Consider the following 18972-nt stretch of genomic DNA (forward strand, 5'->3'; position numbering starts at 1 on the left):
TTTCTTTCACACAAGGGGATTTGCTTTATTCTTATCTAGGATATGTTTCTTAGTGACTTTTCTTCTTTCTTATACTTAGTGCCTAAGTAATTGGCCCTGATTAATTTTTCTTTGTAATCTTTGTACTTCCAAAAAGTGACTGCTTATTAACTATTAAGAAACTAGTGCTCTTTATATATCAAAATAATATAAAATTTTTGAAGGGATTTTTACTTTTTTTTTTTACTTTGTAGACTACCTCATTATCAATCATAAAATTTTAGAAGTAGTTTAGAAATGAAAACCATGCCTTATAGTTATTAGGTGCCGCCCCCCCCCCCAATTCTTTTTTGAATAAGATTCACTTTTTTAAAACTACTGATATGGGCAGGGAATGTAACTCAATAATAGAGTGTTTGCTGAGCATGTGTAAGAAGAAGCTGGGCTCAATACAAACAAAAATTTTTCCTCCTGTGCCACAGCAGTATTATTTTCTACAGTTTATGTACAAAATGTGCAGTATTTCATTTATGTCATGAGTTATATAATTGCTCTGTAAAGAAACAAAAATGATCCCTGAGTTTCAAACCAACTTTAGTAAGCTTTTAGGGCAACTCATTTGTAAGCCAGGACCTGCCCTCATTCAAAAGCTCAGTCAACCTTCAACCAAGTGTTATTTTCTCCTTATTTTTCAACAGTAAAGGAAGGATATATCAGGTTTTCTTTTCTTTGTCTGTCTTTTTTTTTTTTTTGATATATTTTTCATGTAGTTTATTATAGTAAGATATAGGAGAGAATTAAAGACAGTCCCCAAAAGGGAAGTGTGATATTACAGAGAAGAAGGTACATGAGAAAGGAGTGCATTGTTTCTTGTAGTATATTTTTCATAGTCTGTTTCAGACACGTGCATAGAGACTGACTTTCAGTAAAATGGACATAAGTAGAGCCATAGATAGAATCAGAGAAAGAAATCAAGAAATCAAGAATCAGGAAGAAACTGAAAATGAGTTGGGGGGAAAACCTCCTGAATTCAACAAATGGGGGGAAAAAAACCAGATGGAGGTAAGAAGCAAAATAACAAATGGAAAATTATTTAGTTGGGCAACAAGGAAAGGAGAGTTACTGAGTTTTTTTGATGTTAAACTCTCATAAGCAAGACTTTTATTAATGTTTTTTATTTTAAAAATCAGTTCTAATCTAATCTGGATCATGTTGTGTATGTGCTTTATTTCTAAAAGTGGATCATTTCCACCTTGAGTCAACCCTAGAGAGGTGGTGGGATGTACTCAAAATAGATGGTGTAAATTTTTTTTTTTTTTTAAACTCACCTAGTTCTTCAGTTGTCTTGGACCTTTGCTTTCCTGTCTCACAATAGGGAACAATGGAACATTCTAGGAGGGAGGCTTAGTATAGCATCAATTCAAAGTGGAGCCAAACTGAAAATTTCCACTGTTTCAAGGATTGAGAGACTGTATGTTGGTACATGCTGCTCAAATACTTGATAAAAAGCAACTGCCTTCAGTTTGCTTTACTAAATACATTTGATTGAGGGGCTGGGGATGTGGCTCAAGCGGTAGTACGATCGCCTGGCATGCGTGTGGCCCGGGTTCGATCCTCAGCACCACATACGAACAAAGATGTTGTGTCTGCGGAAAACTAATAAATAAATAAATAAATATTTAAAAAAAAAATACATTTGATTGAAACACCTATAGAAATTTATAGTTAGCATTAACAGTACTCTGATTGCTTTTTGGTCAATATTTCTGTAACTTTGTTAATGTAACTTAGAAAGTTTTACCTGATCTTAAATTTGATTAAAGGGACTTCTCAGAGTTTTTATAGCAGTGCTCTCCTAAGAACAGGAATGATGGCAGTAGTGAAAGTGCTCCTTGCCGTGCCCCTTCCATTCTGCCATTCTGGGATCCTAACTTTGGCACAAATTCTTGGTATCCCTTTTGATAGATTTAAAGTAGTTTATCTGTCTAATCAGTTTTTCTAATTTTAGGATCTCATGTTCAAAGTGTCAGATTCACAAATGCTAGTTTTTGTATACTTTTTAAATTTTAAATGTTTTTTTTTTTTTTTTTTGGAGGGGGGTTGCTTTGGGGAGGTAATAGAGTTTGACTTACGCTTATTCCCTGTTAGGTACAATGTTAAGGATAGCTATCTAGTATTAAAATTTCATTATGACTGCCTCAAAATAGGTGGTTTTCCAAATATGCCAGTTGTAGACATTCAGTTAAACTTGTGGTTTGAAACCCTGGCTGCATATCAAAATCTCTTATGGAAGCTTTGAAAAGTACCAATACTGAGACCAAACCCCAGGCTGGTAACATCTAAACTGGGTGACAAGCACTAGGTGACTTTCTTGTTTATTTGTTGTGTTTTGTTGTTAAACTTCTCAGGTGATTTTAATGTACAGCTGGGTTTGAAAACTTACCAAAAAACCAACACTCAGTAAATGAGATATAGCTAATATTCAGATGAGATCTTGGATTTTGAAGATTTTAAGAAATCTGGTAGAAATTACTTCAAATGATTTCATGTTAACTTGGAGTTACTACATTTATTGTTGGTTGCCTACCAAGTAGGACTATTTGGGGGTGATAAAAAATAACTTAGTCAGTGTCTTTTGAAAATCCTTTTAGAAGAAAAGCCTGAGAATGGTAAATTATTTAAAAAAGAAAATAGGAAAGAGGTAGTTCCAGAACTCAAAGATCTATTGAGTATAAGCAAACATAGTCTTGTTTAGAAACAAAGGCATTTGGGATATCTTTGAGGTTTGCACCATTTCAATATTCTAGAGAATAAACATGCTCCAAAATGAGGCTAACATTTATGTTTATAATGGGAAAACTTTCCTTCAAATAATTTTTACATTTACACTATATTCTGGAACTCATAGAAAATGGGAAAACTGTGTATGTTAAATTGCAACAATCATAGTAAAACCAAATGTGTAGTAAACTTAAGTTTGTTGTAATAACAAAGAGTATCATATATATTTAAATAAAAGAATTTTTTTTTAAAAAAAGCCTTAAGCAGCAGTTTCATAGCTGGCATATTAACTACTTAGAGTAATGTTTCTTAGATGTAATCCTAGAACTGCCTTTATCAGAATTACCTGGGTGCTTTAGAATGTTGGGACTGTTCACTAAATGATAATCTCTGAAGGTGAAGCTCAGAAGTTACTTTTTAAAAAGCTCCCAGGTGATTTTGATGAATATTCATATTTTAGAACCCTGCCCTAAATTCTTCAGCTTATTTAAAATATTTTCTATTAATGTAGTAGTGTCATGTATTAAATGTATACCTATGAAATAAAAATTAAAAGTTATATTTATTCTTTCATGTCAGCAAGCAGATCTGATATCATTAGGAAAAGTTGTGTTGGCTTTGGCTTGCAACTCTTTGGCAGGAATACAGCGAGAGAATTTACAGGAAGCCATGGAATTAGTGACAATCAACTACTCCTCTGACCTGAAGAATCTGATCTTGTAAGTTTTAATATATGATAAAATATATGTACACACACACGCACTTGCACACTTATCATATGAGATTGACTGAGCTTTTTATTTTGTGTATTGCTTATTTTCATATGGGTCCTTTTAATAGTGATTCTGTTTTAGTTCCCACTATTTAAAATGAACTAAAACACAAATGACTTTTCTTTTTATTCCCAAGTATATATTTCTTGGAATAAGTTAATAAGCCATGTGTTCTAATTAATTATTGATGTTTTAAACATTTGGTTAGTGCGCAACCTCTAGAGCTATACTGATGTTCTCTAACTACATGTATCCTTTTAAAATTAAATTAAAATTTCAGTTCTTTGATTTCACTAACTGTATTTCAAGGGTTCAATAGCCACATGTAGCTCCTGGCTAATATATTGGACACTCAGAACATTTTCATCATTTCAGAAAGTTCTCTTGGCCAGAGTATGACAGCTATCATAAAATAAACCTCAAATGCATTCTAATTATATATTCTGTGATCCAAACATGCACCAAAAAACAGTGTAGAGGATCCCGTGCTTATGCTCCAGTATCCTAAGACTCCATGGAGTTCTTAAACATAGGTTTGAAATGAGTTTGGCTTAAAAAAAAAAAAAAAGCACTGTGGACTACTCTCAACACAGGAGGACTTCTCCCTATTTCAGACACATCTAATATTGGTAGATTTCAGAGGGTTGGCCACTGCGACCTTTATTATCACATTTTGAGCAGAGAAGCTAGGGGAATACTTTTGTAATTTTTCTTGTTATGTTCTAGAAGGAATTAGAATTTATTGATCCTAATCAACAGTTTCCTTTAGCTTCCAGCTGTCCCTTCTGATCTTTCGATGTAGCCCTGGATGATCCACTTTGTTTTTGGACCAGCCCTGGGATATGGAATTGTTAATAAATGGCGTAAATGTTCTTGTGACAGAACACTGGAAGCCAGTCATTGCCTGGATCCTATTAGTAGTTAAATAAGATGGTTTATTTTTTAAATGAAAACATTTGTTTTATGTGTGGTAACAGCAGTGATTCCAAGCCTGACTTTGCAAAACCTAGGATGTTTCAGATAATTTCAGGTTATAATCTCTAGATTTAAAAATTGGGAGTACAGGATAAAAACGTAACAAATTATATGTTCATAATTATCCAAAGTGGTTGATGATTCATGGGGATTCATTTTATTATTCTACTTTTTTAAATAAATGTTTGAAATTTTCATTAAAGAGTAAACAAAAAGTCGTACTTTAATAATTACAAACTAAAATTTTTATAGCAATAAACCATATGTCTGGAACTTTTGAACTGCTTAATGTGAGTTAATTTACTTAATTCTCCCAATAATAGTAAGTTTGATGCCATTATTAGCCCCATTTTAGAAACAAATTTCAGACATAGGTAAAGTAACTTGTCAAAGTTACATAGCTTGTAATAACTTCCAATATTATTGGCCAATATAAATGTTAGTAATTACAGATAAATAGCTAAGATACTGTGGATTATTGGCATGGGTAATCATTCATTTATTCAATAAGAAAATACCTACTGTATCCCAAATGCTGGGGATACTTCAAGATGAGCAAGATTTTCATCTTTTGGAAACTTATATTCTAAGGGGAGAAAAGTTAATAAACATGTAAGCAAGTAAGATTTTCAGATAGTGATAAGTCCTGTGAAGATAGTAAGCTAGAATTGGACTCTTTTGATCTGTGTTGCACATAAAGATTGCTCAGAGATGAATATATGATGACACTTGTTAAATTAAAGTGGCAGAGCAGAATACAGCTTCCAAAATATGCTGGGGTTCATTCAGTTTAGCAAAATTGAAGACCCAGTATTAGTTTCAAAAATTATCTTTGGCTAGGTGCAGTGGCATGCACCTGTAGTCCCATGTATTTAGAGGCCGAGGCAGGAAGACCATTTGAGCCCAATGATTCAAGATTACCTTGCGCAACATAGCAAGATCTCTATCTTGAAAACAACAGCAAAAAATTACCTTTGATGAGCAATAGGGAAAGCTCCCAACCCCACAGCTATTCAGTGTTTCACCCCTTTCAAAAAGTTTGTAACTATCTTTTCATCTAGCACTGTTATAAAGAAAGGTTTGAGAATTGAAATGCGTAAGTGGAACCCTCCTCTACATTCCTTTCTTTCTTATACAGTAGTGAAAATATGTAGAAAGAGACATGTTTTTTTCCGTTAGCTCTTAAAAGCTTTCCAAGAAGAGAAATAATAATTAAGCTTTAAAGGTGAACCTGAGTTGCATGAAAAGTATGTTTTCAGATTGAGTGCACTAGATGATGATAAAAGCAATATGTATTTGTGGGTTTGGTTTTTTATTATTATTGTTTTATTTAGGGGGGGGGTGCGCGGGGGAGAGTTTACCTGGGATTGAACTCAGGGGCACTTGACCACTGAGCCATATCCCCAACCCTATTTTGTATTTAGAGACAGTGTCTCCCTGAGTTGCTTAGTGCCTCGTTTTTTGCTGAGGCTGGCTTTGAACTCTTCTGATCCTCCTGCCTCAGCTGCCTGAGCTGCTGGGATTATAGGCATGGGCCACCATGCCCAGCTGGGTTTTGTTTTTGGTTTTTGGTTTTAATTTTTTTAACTGCATGCTAGATATTCAAGTGATTCCTCTTTATCCTGGTTAGGTATTTGTTGACTGACCAAAATAGGATGCGAAGTGTAAATGACATCATGCCCATGATTGGTGCTCGATTTTATACTCAATTGGATGCTGCTCAAATGAGAAATGATGTCATTGAAGAAGACCTTGCAAAGGTAAAAAGTATAGTTAAAAAGACTGTACGCATTCTTGGATTTGTGTGTATAAGTAGTTATAAAACAGTAATTATTATACAGAATATAGAACCTAATCGTCCAAGATTGCAAATATTTTTGTAAATGCTGAATATTTAGCAATTTTTGACATCCTCTGGGCATTGTTTTCTTTTTCATTCATGTTTTTGTAATAACGTGACAAAAGTCTTTCATGTGAGTTACTCTATCAGTCCCTAAAAATGGGTCATCTGCATAATAGACTTGTGGTGTTTTAAAAGTATAACCAAAAGTTTGGTGGGGATGTTAGAATGTATTGCTTAATGATTGCATCAGTGCAGGATATCAATCTTTGTGAATTTTGGTTTTTATGTTGAATTAGCTGAACATTAACATTCTCTTTTTAAAATGTTTTATAGGAAGTTCAAAATGGAAGACTGTTTAGGCTTCTAGCAAAATTGGGAACAATCAATGAGAGGCCGGAGTAAGGATTTACAGTATTTTGCAATATATTTTCAATCAAGGGCACTATTTTATGAAACAAGAATGCGTGTACCTTATTTTTACTGCTTTTATTTGAAAAAAAAAAAAAGGAAATTTTTCTCATGTGAAGTGACCTGTTAATCATTACGATGCCTTTTTTTTAAGCCACATCCTAGGTGTGTTTGACTTTATAAATTTTACACGCATGAACACATACAGGAAATACAGTGTTAATATCTGTATTGTGGTTTGCACATGAGGGAACATTTTACAAATACCTGTTTCCTTTTTAAAAGCTGGATCAAATCAATTTTCCTTGGTCCATTCAGAGACTTCCCAGAAATTTCTAATTATTGCATGCCTCTTATTTTCTATTAAAGTACATTAACATTGGAAAGACATTGCCATTTTACTCTATTTATCTAATTCTATCCTGTTTGTAAATTAAAGTTACTCATCTCAATAAGAGTTGATGTTTGTACTATATAACTGTCAAGTACAGAACAGAATTGCAGTTATTGTGACTAAAGTGTAAGTTATATTTCAGGATTGTCATCTATTTTTTGAAGTTATAGGTATTAGATAGATATCGTTGCTTGTGGGATTTTTTTCCTATCCATGAAATTCAAGTCCACTGCCTTTTTTCAAAGTCTAAAAACTCAATTTTCCCTAAAAATTTTCCTAAATGAAGAAGACATATTATATGTTAAACTACTTTTTGAAAACTCTTAGCTATGTCTTCTGGTATTTATCTCTGTACTTTACAATATATGCCTAAACTGCTCTTTCTTAATTTTTTTAAGTATTGAAATTCAGCTTATGGCTCATCACCTTTCTTCAACACTCAACAACACACTCTCTTACATTGTGCCACTTAACCCATAATTTTGAGTTAAATCTGTACTTGGTGTTGACATTGTTATGACTAGGTAAAAAATATTGTTCATAGCTGCACTACATAGTAAAGCATAATTATATTTCCTTTCTTCTGTGCAGTTTGTTTGTTTTTGTGTTTTCCTGGAGTTGATAATTGTCTTATAGAAAACTAAGCAAAGGAAAAAGTATTTACAACGAGTTCATTGCAAACACTCTGCCAGAGTTATAAAACACCTTTCAAAAATAGGTAACCTATCGGTTCCTTTTTTTCCCCTCCCCTTTAGAGAAATTCCCCTGAGAGTCCCCACCCTTCTGTTCCCATCTGGGCTGGAGTGCTTCATACCCTGCCCAAATGCATACTTGACCTGGAGCTTCCCTTCACTCTTGTCTTGGGAGTTCTCCTTATCTCTCTCTTTGTGTTGGACACCCTGTTTCTTGCTTTTTTTCCTTGATTTATTCTTTTGATTTAATGGAGCACATTCTCCTGTAGCTTCCTGTGAAAGGTGAGTTTTTTGAGTCCTTGAAAGTCCAAAAATATCTTTGTTCTGTTTTCGTATCTTATTGATAGTATAAAATTCTTAGTTATCTTAAGAAAAATTTTCAAAATTTATTTTTATTAGGTTATATATCACCAGTATTAAAGATTTATGGTGAAAAATACAAAATCTCTCTTCAAAACTGACATCCCTAACCTCACCAATTGCACCCACTAATACTAAGTTCTGATTTTTTTTCTATACCCTTCCTGAGCTACATATACTACTGTATGTTATCCAGCACTACCATTACCCCCACCTTTTTTTTTTTTTTTTTTTTTGTCCTTGGTACTTTGGTTTGACCCCAGGCCCTTGCACATGCTAGGCAACACTGTACCACTGAACTATATTTCCAGCCCTTTTTATTTTATTTTATGACAGGGTTTCACTAAATTGCCCATACTGGCCTTAAACTTTGAATCTTCCTGCCTTAACCTCCCATGTAAGTGGGATTACAAGCATGTACCACCATGCCTGGCTTCCTCTTTTTAAATATAAAAATTGCAAACCATACTCAGTATTCTTTATATATTACTTTTTATAAAAATTTATTTTGGAAGTCTTAATGTTTATGTTGAGTATATGTCGAGCACTATTCTAAACAGTATACAAATATGACCTGATTTACTTCTCATGATTACTCTGTGACAAGGCTACTGTTGTTATTCTGATTTAACAGAAAATGATGCACAGATGGATTAAGTAACTTGTCCAAGGTCACATAATAATTAAGTAAATGAGCCAGGATTCAGGATTTGAATCTAGACTTTGTGGTTTAGGGCCTGTGCTTTTAGTTACTAAGCTATGCTTCCTCACATTTTATCTCAAATAATGATCATTCCATGGATTACTTTTATTTCTTCAGTTCCCTGTGGATGGACACTTGTGTTGTTTTTAGTATTTTGCTAGTGTAAACCGTGCTATAGGGACTAAGTTATGTGGCTTAATTTTGTTTAATTTTGTGTGTGCATAATGGTAGGCACAATAGTAATTGCTAATTAGTGGATATATCACTATAATTTCAGAGCTATTGCAGAAAAAAATTGTATAATTTATGAGAGTGCCTCACCAACAATACCTTTTTCAAAGTTTTGGAGTTTGATCAACCAGATGCATAAGAAAATGATTTCAGTGAAGTTTTAGTTTGAATTTATTCTTAAGGGACTTACTTGAGTATCTTTTTTTTTTTAAATCTGTTTCTTTTCTTTTCTGTCTGTACATATCCTTTCCCATTTTTATTTTTGGCTGGATTGCCTGTCTTCTTAATTGATATAGATAAGAGTTAGAGAGATTTAGTCTTTGTGATTTTTTTTCTTTTAATGCTGTCATTTTTCTTTTGACTTTGCTCATTTTCCCCCCTATGCAGATATTTACATATGTAGTCTAATGATCTAACTTCTATGCCTCTGGATTTTGAGCCTTAGATGAAGGAATTACTTCATGCTTTCTTCGAGAATGTTTGTGGCTTGTGGTTTCATTCATTCATATTAATTTTTTGTATATTTAGAAATTATGTAGGGTGTAAGGTATGAATCCAGGCTTTTTTCCCTCCAGACAACTACCTAGTAGATAAAAAGCATTTTTTTAATTGTCCAACTTTTGCCCATAGTATGATACAGCGCCTCCTACACATTCTTTTAATGGTAGGAATTTTAATCTAGTAGCTTCGCTGGATACAGGCATGTAGGTATTTTATGTCTGCCCCTCCCAAGGGCCTGGACTCAACCCCAAGTATAAGCAACTTAGACCCTATCTCAGAATTTCAATTTTAAAAAAAGTGGGGGGGAGGATTGGGGATGTAGCTCAGTGGTAAAGCACCCGTGGGTTCAATCCCTAGTTAAGCCCTCCCACCACCACCACCAAATCTAGTAGTGTTAGTTCTTCTCCATCTCCATTCACTATGTGTTTTTTCATTGTTTTCCGAAAACTGTTAATCAGTTCATTTAATGTCTTAGAAAAGAATAAATCTGATGGTATTTATATAGGTAAGATGACTATTATGAGTATTAGTAAACTTAAAGTACATTTGTAGTTTTAAATATTAGTTGTCTTGAAAATCATGGTATGTCATTTTATTCATTGATGTCTACTCTTCTATTCAGTAGTGTATGGGTTCATTATGTAGTTCTAGCATATTGAATTTTATTCTTAGGTATTTTATGTCTGCCCCTCCCCTATTCTGTCTTCTTACCAGTAGTTGTTCATATGAATTAATTGAATTCTGTAATTTTGTACACCTGATACCTTGTTTGGATAAATTTTTAATAGATTTTTGAGTTTCCCAGTTTATGATCTTACCATCTACAAATAATGATAGTTACATTTCCTCCTTTATGATTTCTACACTTTAATTGCTATTTATTGATTTTGTTAACTAAAAGTATTGATAGTTTTGTTCAGAGTATGAAACATTGTTCCATTGTCTTTTAACTGCCAGACAAATTTAAAGCCATTTTCTCTCCAGATCTTTCCCTTTCTTTCAAGCTTTTAGGGCTTTGCCACGTATGTTCAGAAATTCACAGTGATTTTCCTTGATGTGTGTTTTAGATTCAAAAAACAAGTGGGTCCTTTTAATCTTGGAAATTAAGTTTTTCTATTCTAGGATCTTTCCTACTTCTTTTTTTATTTAATTCTTTTTAAATATTTATTTTTTAGTTGTAGTTGGACACAACACCTTTACTTATTTATTTTTATGTGGTGCTGAGGAACAAATCCAGGGCTTCACATGTGCTAGGCAAGTGCTGTACCGCTGAGCCACAACCCCAGCCCCTTCACTACTTCTTTAGTAACTCTCAAGTTTCATTTTTTTCTCTCTAAATTTTAAAATTAAAGTTCAAGTTTGTTCTGATCCTTTTGAATTTTTAAATTTCTGCTGTCATATTTTTAATTTCCCAAAACTTTTCTGTTCTTTGAGTGTTTTATATCATTTTGTCAATGACACTGACAGAATTTTTGGTGGTGGTTAGGTTTTTTTGTTTGTTTGTTTTTTAGGGAGTGGAAATAAGGGCTTGCTTTATTTTATTTTCTCTTCAAAGGATTTTGTACACTTGGCTACCCATTACTATTAAAAATGAGGTCCTAAAAAAAGTTAATGGAAAGCTCTGTAGGAATTATAGAACATTGAGCTTTTCTTTAGATAAGGATATATACTATTAAGCTTGGTTTTTGTTCGTTTTTAGTGTACTCTCAAATATCTTCTTTCTTGGCTAATTTTGGAATCCCGTGGAAAGAATGTCCTAACCGTGGTATACGCCTGCTTTCCATGGTTTGGAAACCAGGCAGCGAGGAGGTGCTTGTTGAATAATGTATTATCCTCCACTCTTCACCTCCTCAGCTACTGTTTTGCTGGCATCCTTGGAGCTGGAGCTTTTCTGCTTCATCCCTTCTACGAAGTAAACATGTAGATTTCTTCAAGGCAGAGCTAGGAGCAGGGCTGAGATGAGTAATCTATTTGCTGTTTATAGAATCTTTCCTTAATTCTGCTGACTTCAACCCATATCTCCACCTGTCGTAGGCCCTATCAGTTCTTTTTTTTTTAAATATTTATTTTTTAGTTTTAAGTGGACACAATATCTTTATTTCACATTTATGTGGTGCTGCAGATCGAACTCAGTGCCTCAAGCATGCTACACGAGCATTCTACCACTGAGCCACAACCCCAGCCTGGCCCTGTCAGTTCTTGAGCCTTACTCATTGGCATCTTTTTGTGGATTTCCCCCTGACTGCAACCCTAGATTAGAGTTCCTTTTTGTTCAATCAGCTAAGTCGTAACATTTAACCCATCTGATTTGCACTTGCCAAAATTTTATGAACATCTCTTATCTACTTTGTTACTTCTGATCCCTGTGTTTATCATCCTTTTAAAGACATTTTACTGTTGATTTGGTGACACTTTGAAAGGGAGCAAAGATAAATGTATATGCTTAATCTGCATTTTAATTGGAGCTCTCCAGAGTGACTTGATGGTACTGGGGATTAAGTCTCCTGCATGCTTAGCAGAGCATTGTACTACTGAGCTATACCCTCTGCCATGTCCCAGTTTTTAAATGTAAATCAAGGGTGCATACTGTGGTCCTTATCTATTTATTTCTCCTTCTTGCTTCAGGTCACACACATACACACACACACATACACACACACTCTCTCTCTCTTTAGGTTTTTCCTTTTCTCCCTCTTCTCTTTTTGACCTTGTCTTCTTTCTGGCTTCTCCTTGCCCTTATCTTCTTGCCTTCCCTCCCTTTATATTCTGTTTTCACACTTTTTCTTTTCTCCTTTAAAAAAAAAATGCATTTAGAAACACCTTTCTTAAGTTTTCTCAGTGTTCCATGTTGTCCTTTACAAGTATCCATCTCTCTAAATAAAGGGGGCATTCTTCCTCTGAAAAAGCAGCCACTACTTCCTCTGGAAAACCTTCCTCCTGGAGGAATCCATGTTTCCATTCTATATCCTATCCCTTTCTTATAATAGCATTGTATAAATATGTAGTTTACAATATGTAGTTAACACTTTCTTTGATTATTTGAATAACATCTATTTCCCCGATAGACTGTCAGTTCCTAAGATCATTGAAAAGTAACAGTAGTCATCTGGTTCTCTAGTTCTTTGCAACTTTCCTTTAGGTAAAATGGTAGGAAACCAGACTCTACCTTTGTTTTGTTTTGTTTCTGAACATTTTTCTGTGTTGTGCTCATTAATGAAGTGGAAAACTTAGCTGACCATCTCTGACTTGGGGAGGAAGGAAAAAAGAATATTCTCTTAGAACTTTAGTCTAAAGCTTTCTAAAGTTTTCTTTCTTTGTTCTCCATTTTATCTAATTGTAAGGACTGAAGTAAGAGGTACAATAATTCATAGATGGTTATTGCCCCCCGAGAATTGAAATTTATGTACTTTGGTGTTTAATGGATTTAAAAAACAAACAAACAAACAAAAACACTGCATAAAATCTCTTTTCATTAGGGAAAAAAATTAAACTAGTTTTGAGTCTGAGAAATGAACAGGTGGCCATGTGGCATACAGCATGAGTTACTGAGGTGAAATATTAACTTCCCCCAGGTTTCAGAAGGATCCTACTTGGTCAGAGACTGGAGACCGTTATCTGTTGAAACTCTTTAGGGATCATCTTTTTCATCAGGTGACAGAAGCAGGTGCTCCCTGGATTGACCTCAGTCATATCATTTCTTGTCTTAACAAGGTAATTTGTATCTGGATTTTGAAGATCACAATGCTACCTGTAATTTATAGAGATGCATCTTATACAAATATCAGGAGACTTAAGAAATCAGTATATACTCCTTCTGTACTCTACAAGATATTTTTTCGTGATTTTCTAGTATAGGAAGATTTTCTAACACCTTGTAAGACAAATTCCGGAATTTTTTATTATGGGGTCTTTTGTAGTGGTCAAAAATGACTTGTTTTGACCCTCTTGTACTACATTTTATTTACATGTAATTTTGTGGTACCAAGTAAAACAATGAATGGGAAAACAGAAAAATTATTTTTTTAATGTTTTTTAAAAATTGAATCTAGTCATTGTGAATGGTATTGTTATTAGTTCCTGTATTGTCAACTACAGTATTATAATAATAAATGTGCAAAAGTGGTATAAGTGAATTTGGTGATTAGATGAATTAAATAGAGATATGTCATAAACTTTTGTGAGATGTGAGCTGTATGTTTTTGAAAGTGCTAGGAGCCGGGCCTCGTGATGCACACCTATAATCCCAGTGACTCAGGAGGGTGAAGCAGAAGGATCGCAAGTGGATCACAAGTTCAAGGCCAGACTCTTCCTCAAAATAAAAAAGGAAAGGGCTGGGGTAGCTCAGTGGTGAATGAAGTGCCCCTGAGTTTAATCCCTAGTATCCCGCCCCTCACAAAAAAAAAAGGAGTTTGAAAGTGCTAAGAGAAACAATTTACAGAGGAAAGGAGGAACACTATTTTTTTTTTTAAATGGATTATGTGGAAGTGCAGGGTCTAGAACTGATCTTTATAAGTAAATTCTAGTCTTTGTGTAGGTTTATGTGTAAACCCGGGATTGGCAAACTATGGTCTACAGGCAAATCTATTTCACAGCTGTCTGTTTATATCCCTATAAGCCAAAATAGTTTCATATTTTTAAAAAGTTGGAGGGAAAAAAAAGACAGAGACTAATATGTGTTCCCAAAAACCTAAACATTTACTATATAGCCCTTTACAGAAAATATTTACAGATCCTTGGCCTTTTTAAGTACCAGAGCACATATTTTTGAGCTGTTAATGCACAATGCAGTAATAACCCTTTGGGGAAAATGTTAGGCTTTGCCTTGTTTGGAATTTCTTTAAAACTTTCTAGAGTATTTTCAGCAGCACAAAACTATATATACCATTAAATTAACCCATTATAATTTACATATTTATTTTTCTTTTGTTTTTCCTAAAGGCAAAATATATTCTTCAGTGCAATGTGTGGAATATAATTTATCAAAGCACCAGTAATTAGAAATACATAGAACTAATATTAACAGATGGAACAGGTGGAATAAGCCATGGACAGTTATGATAAAGAAAGACTATGTAATGAATATCAGAAAAATGGAACATTTGAAGAAATTTTATTTTATATCATAAAAATAGCTAGTATTGGGGCTGGGGTTGTGAGGCACTGGGTTCAATCTTCAGCACCACATAAAATAAGTAAACAAATAAAATAAAGGTATTGTGTCCAACTACAACTAAAAAAATTTTTTTTTAAATAGCTGATATTAAATAAATTTATTCCAAATCTGAAGTGTGACAATTTTCTGACTTTGAAGAGTGTAATAAATTAAAAAGGAAGGATGGTCATGTTGATTATTTTAAAATTAACATTTTACATAAGCTTATTTTGGTGGAAATGACACAAATTAATGAGTGAATTGTTCTGAAAGTTTGAACCTTAAATGGATTTTAAATATATTTTAATGAATCAGTTAATAAAATAATAAAAGAAGAAATGTACATTGAAAACTATTAAGGAAAGTAAAAATCATAACAAAGCAAGTTATTTGATGGACTAAGGATTGGTATTTATGTTTTGTAAAAAATATAAGTTACTGCCAAATCCCAACAGATAAAGTGAGTAGCTAACATTTACATGAGAGGAAATACCAAAAGTAAATGTATAAAAAGTTTAATAACAGGAGTTAATTAAGAATGCCCAGATAGGAAGGTACTTTTGATTTGGAGATAATAGTAAATTGTTATAACTTGTAAATCAATAGTGTGTAATCATATGCTAATGCAAACAAATATTTAAGCAGAAGGGACAAAAGAGAGTATTTGAAAAACAGATTATCTGAGTTAAAAATTGGGTCCATAAAGACTAGTGAAAAAGTATTTATAGATATCTGAAAGGGAATGTAACAAGTTTTAAAAAATATTTCAGTTATCACTGTTGGAAATGTCCTAAATAAAGTATATTCTCTTCCACATGGTATGAACTTCTTATTTTATGTATCTGTCTGTTTCAGCTAGATGCTGGTGTGCCAGAAAAAATAAGCCTGATTTCCAGAGATGAGAAGAGTGTACTTGTGGTGACTTACAGTGACTTAAAGCGCTGCTTTGAAAATACTTTTCAAGAACTGATTGCAGCTGCAAATGGTCAGTTGTAGTATTTGCTAAAAACACACACAGGACATGGCTGAGGAACTTAACCAGTAGCAAATTGCACTACAGCTGAACTGTTTTCATCATCTCCTTTCACATTGGGGAAACAAATAGGAGATGAGTAAAGCTGCTTGCACTTGGGTCAGGTGCACTGTTACTTGAAAGGAAGAATGTTTCACTTATTCAAGAGCTCTGACTGCCATTGGAGGCTCTGTCTGTGAAGAATTCATTTCAGATCAAGGAGCACCATCAGGTGAATGATGCTCCTGCTTTTGTTTTTTCCACTTGTTGTATGCACTAATTTTAATTTTTTAAAGACTTTTTTCTGATCTTTGAACTTTTGCCACATTGTATACTTATTAAGGGAAACTATTTGCAAGGACATTTTTGGGAAACCATATGGGCAGCATTTTTGCCATTGAGGGTTGCAGAATTTGTTCTTTGGGGGATGGGTTACCCTGAATGACATAATGGACCAGGTAAATCATTTCATACAAGTGCAGTATAGTGCATAATTCTTACAAGAATATTTATGCAAGCTCTATATGCCACCCACTGTTAGTTCAAATTGAGATTTTTGTTTTGTTTTTAAGAATACACAAAGAGAGATATCAGTGAATTGTTGGATATAAATTCCCCTACTAGTTGATTTAAATCCTTACGAAGAAGGATCAGATAAACAGTAACTGAAGGAGCATGTTTAGCTCTTTGCTCCAAATTCACCCAGAGCCTTTTTTTAAAAAGGCATTTGCCTGCTAGTCAGTTTTACATTTATACAATTTTATAATAGAAAAAAAAAATGAAGAAATTGTGTTAAAGGCCTAAAGTTCAGGAGTATATTACTTTAGGTTATTTCCAGTTTGCTTTTTTTTTCTTCTTGTATAAAGTTCTGTTCTTTGAACCACAGCTTTATAATGGTACTTTACACTGGATACAGACACAGAGACACTGTTCAGAAGATGAACTTAACACAGCAGTGGTCTGGCATCAAGAGCTTTCTGAGATTTTACAGCCTGAATTTGGAGGGATAACGATCTGCTGTGCCTTTGCAGTCACTGCTTAGCCCAAAGTAATAGTACTTTTGATAATAACTCACTCTGTGGAATCTTCCTGAATAAGTCCATCTCAAAAGTTTGGAATTTTCCTCCTCATAATTTTCTTACTTTTTGGACATGCAATTGTCGCCAAACTTGGGTATTCATGGAATTTCTAGTTAATGAAATACCTATACTTTGATACTGAAGACTGCCAAATACATAGGAATTTTCTTTCATAAAAAACAGTAATGAAGACTCTATCTCCTTTCCCAGCACTGAATGTTTTACTAGCACTGGGTGCTCACCATTCAACTATGAAGAAAATGTGGAAACTCAGAAGGTCAGGACAGACTCCCAAGCACTTGCAACTGATGTTACTGTCTTCAATTTTAATAATAGTACACATTTGTATATTTCAGAGAAGTTTTTAATATTTCTCTGTCCACTTTTTATAAGCTTTAAAATGATTTTTCTCTGCCTTGAGATTTGCATCAAGAAAAAGCACCTCTCTTCACCTGAAAGCTTTGAAGACCAGAGACACGCTTTACACATTTTAACAAGTGTTTGAGTCCATGATTGGTAGCATCAGTTGTTGAGTTAACAAGAAAATCAATTATTGCATTTGATCTGGATGGATTTTAAAAGAACATAATGTTCAATATTCAAAGATAATTAACATTTGCCACCATGATGTTCTTTTTTATGTAAAAGGAACAAGAACTTGGAGACATTAACATGCAAAAGTCTTTTATCATTAGCTCATGTATTTGAGAAAGAGCAGCTGTCTTTTTATATGTTTTTTGACAAATCATATTGTAATTCTTTTGTACAAAAAAGAACTACTTGTATTCTAGAAGAAATATGAAATGCTTAATTTATAAGCGGGCTGGAGATTTTTTCCAATATTGTTTTCTTTGAAAATGAAAGGGGATCATCTATTTTATTTTGGGGGTCTGGTAACTTTTGAAAATTTTAATTTGTGGACCAATGTTTTGTGAAAGCTATGGAATGGCAGGGGTATAATAGGGCTTGAATCTCTCATTCTGTATAGACCAGCAAACTTCCCTCTGCAAGGCAAGTTCACATCACAAACCCAAGAATGTCTGCATCATAAATGCTAGTTTGCTTCAGCCCCTAACCTCAGGACTTGGTTTGAATATAAAAGGTAGACAGCTGATATGTTTCCATGAGTAAATATTGTCAGCCAGAGAACAGTTGGTGTCAGGTAATGCATATTTTTTTAGCTTTGTTTTATATTTATTTTTCATTTAGTTTTTATTGGGAATGGTTTTCAAAAGAACTCTCAGTTCTGCTTAGGTGCTTTTTAGGGGAGCCCTCTTTTCCATAGTGTAATTCCATTTAAGAGGTTGTCTAAAAGTCTTTAATCCATAGGAAGATTTTAATATATGAGGATAGTCAAATTAAGGATGTAAACTTCTTATACCTTCTTGTTATGTCAGATAAAAGCACAGAAAGGACAACCCTTGAAATCATGTAACGTTGGTCATTTTAGTTTTTTGTACCTATTTTAAATTCTGTTAGCATATTTACTTCATTGTAAATATTTTTGAGGGTACCCTTGTGTTTTGCTTTTGACCTTGGTTCTGTGATTTGGACGTCAACAACTTCCCCTAAAAAGCACCAGTATGTTAAGTTCTAATGTCATGATCCCAATATGTGTTATTCATCTTTAATCCTGTTTTCAGTCTCTATGTGTACAGCAGTATTTTTAATAAAGAATTACAGAGATAAGTTTGTCCTTTTTTGAGGGATGGGGTACCAGTTCATATAACAAAGTGACAATTGTCTTATGATTGGGTTTTTAAAAGGCTGTACATTACTTAATGTATTTTGGAAGAATTTTTGTCTTTGAAATGGTAACACTAATTAATTTATTTATTAGTTATTTGTTAAATGCCTATCTGTTGTGTCCTTGGATCTGTTCTAGGAACTAAGACTACAATTTGGGGACTTGGTAATTACAAAATGAATAGTTACATCCAAGCATTTTCATACAAGACTCATAGGATGATTGAGAGAGAATTCCTATGTTAAGGAATAGGGAATGATGTATAGCCACTCTGGGGGTGGGGCGACGGGGGAGGGGGGTCGCTAGGGATGGAACCCAGGGCTTCACACATGCTAGGCAAGC

General features: G+C 33.8%; 1 protein-coding gene across 9 annotated transcripts in view; it reads left to right on the forward strand.

Annotated features, from left to right (window-relative positions):
* The window catches only part of Pan3 (poly(A) specific ribonuclease subunit PAN3), a 140079-nt gene extending 121507 nt beyond the window's left edge, over positions 1-18572 (forward strand). For 6 of the 9 annotated variants that reach the window (XM_058582509.1, XM_058582508.1, XM_058582505.1 and 3 more), the window contains 5 exons: positions 3340-3479; positions 6139-6268; positions 6685-6749; positions 13213-13351; positions 15648-18572. In XM_058582509.1, coding sequence (XP_058438492.1) covers positions 3340-3479; positions 6139-6268; positions 6685-6749; positions 13213-13351; positions 15648-15788 — 615 coding nt within the window. In that variant the 3' untranslated portion in view covers positions 15789-18572. The remainder of the gene's footprint in view (positions 1-3339; positions 3480-6138; positions 6269-6684; positions 6750-13212; positions 13352-15647) is intronic. The other 3 variants (XR_006853886.2, XM_046454301.2, XM_046454303.2) reach the window with 3 other exon arrangements.
* Positions 18573-18972: the final 400 nt, after the last annotated feature.

Source organism: Marmota monax, unplaced genomic scaffold (genome assembly GCF_021218885.2).
Source record: "Marmota monax isolate L192 unplaced genomic scaffold, Marmota_monax_Labrador192_F-V1.1 WCK01_AAM20220418_F8-fsc00011, whole genome shotgun sequence".
Classification (NCBI taxonomy): Eukaryota; Metazoa; Chordata; class Mammalia; order Rodentia; family Sciuridae; genus Marmota; species Marmota monax.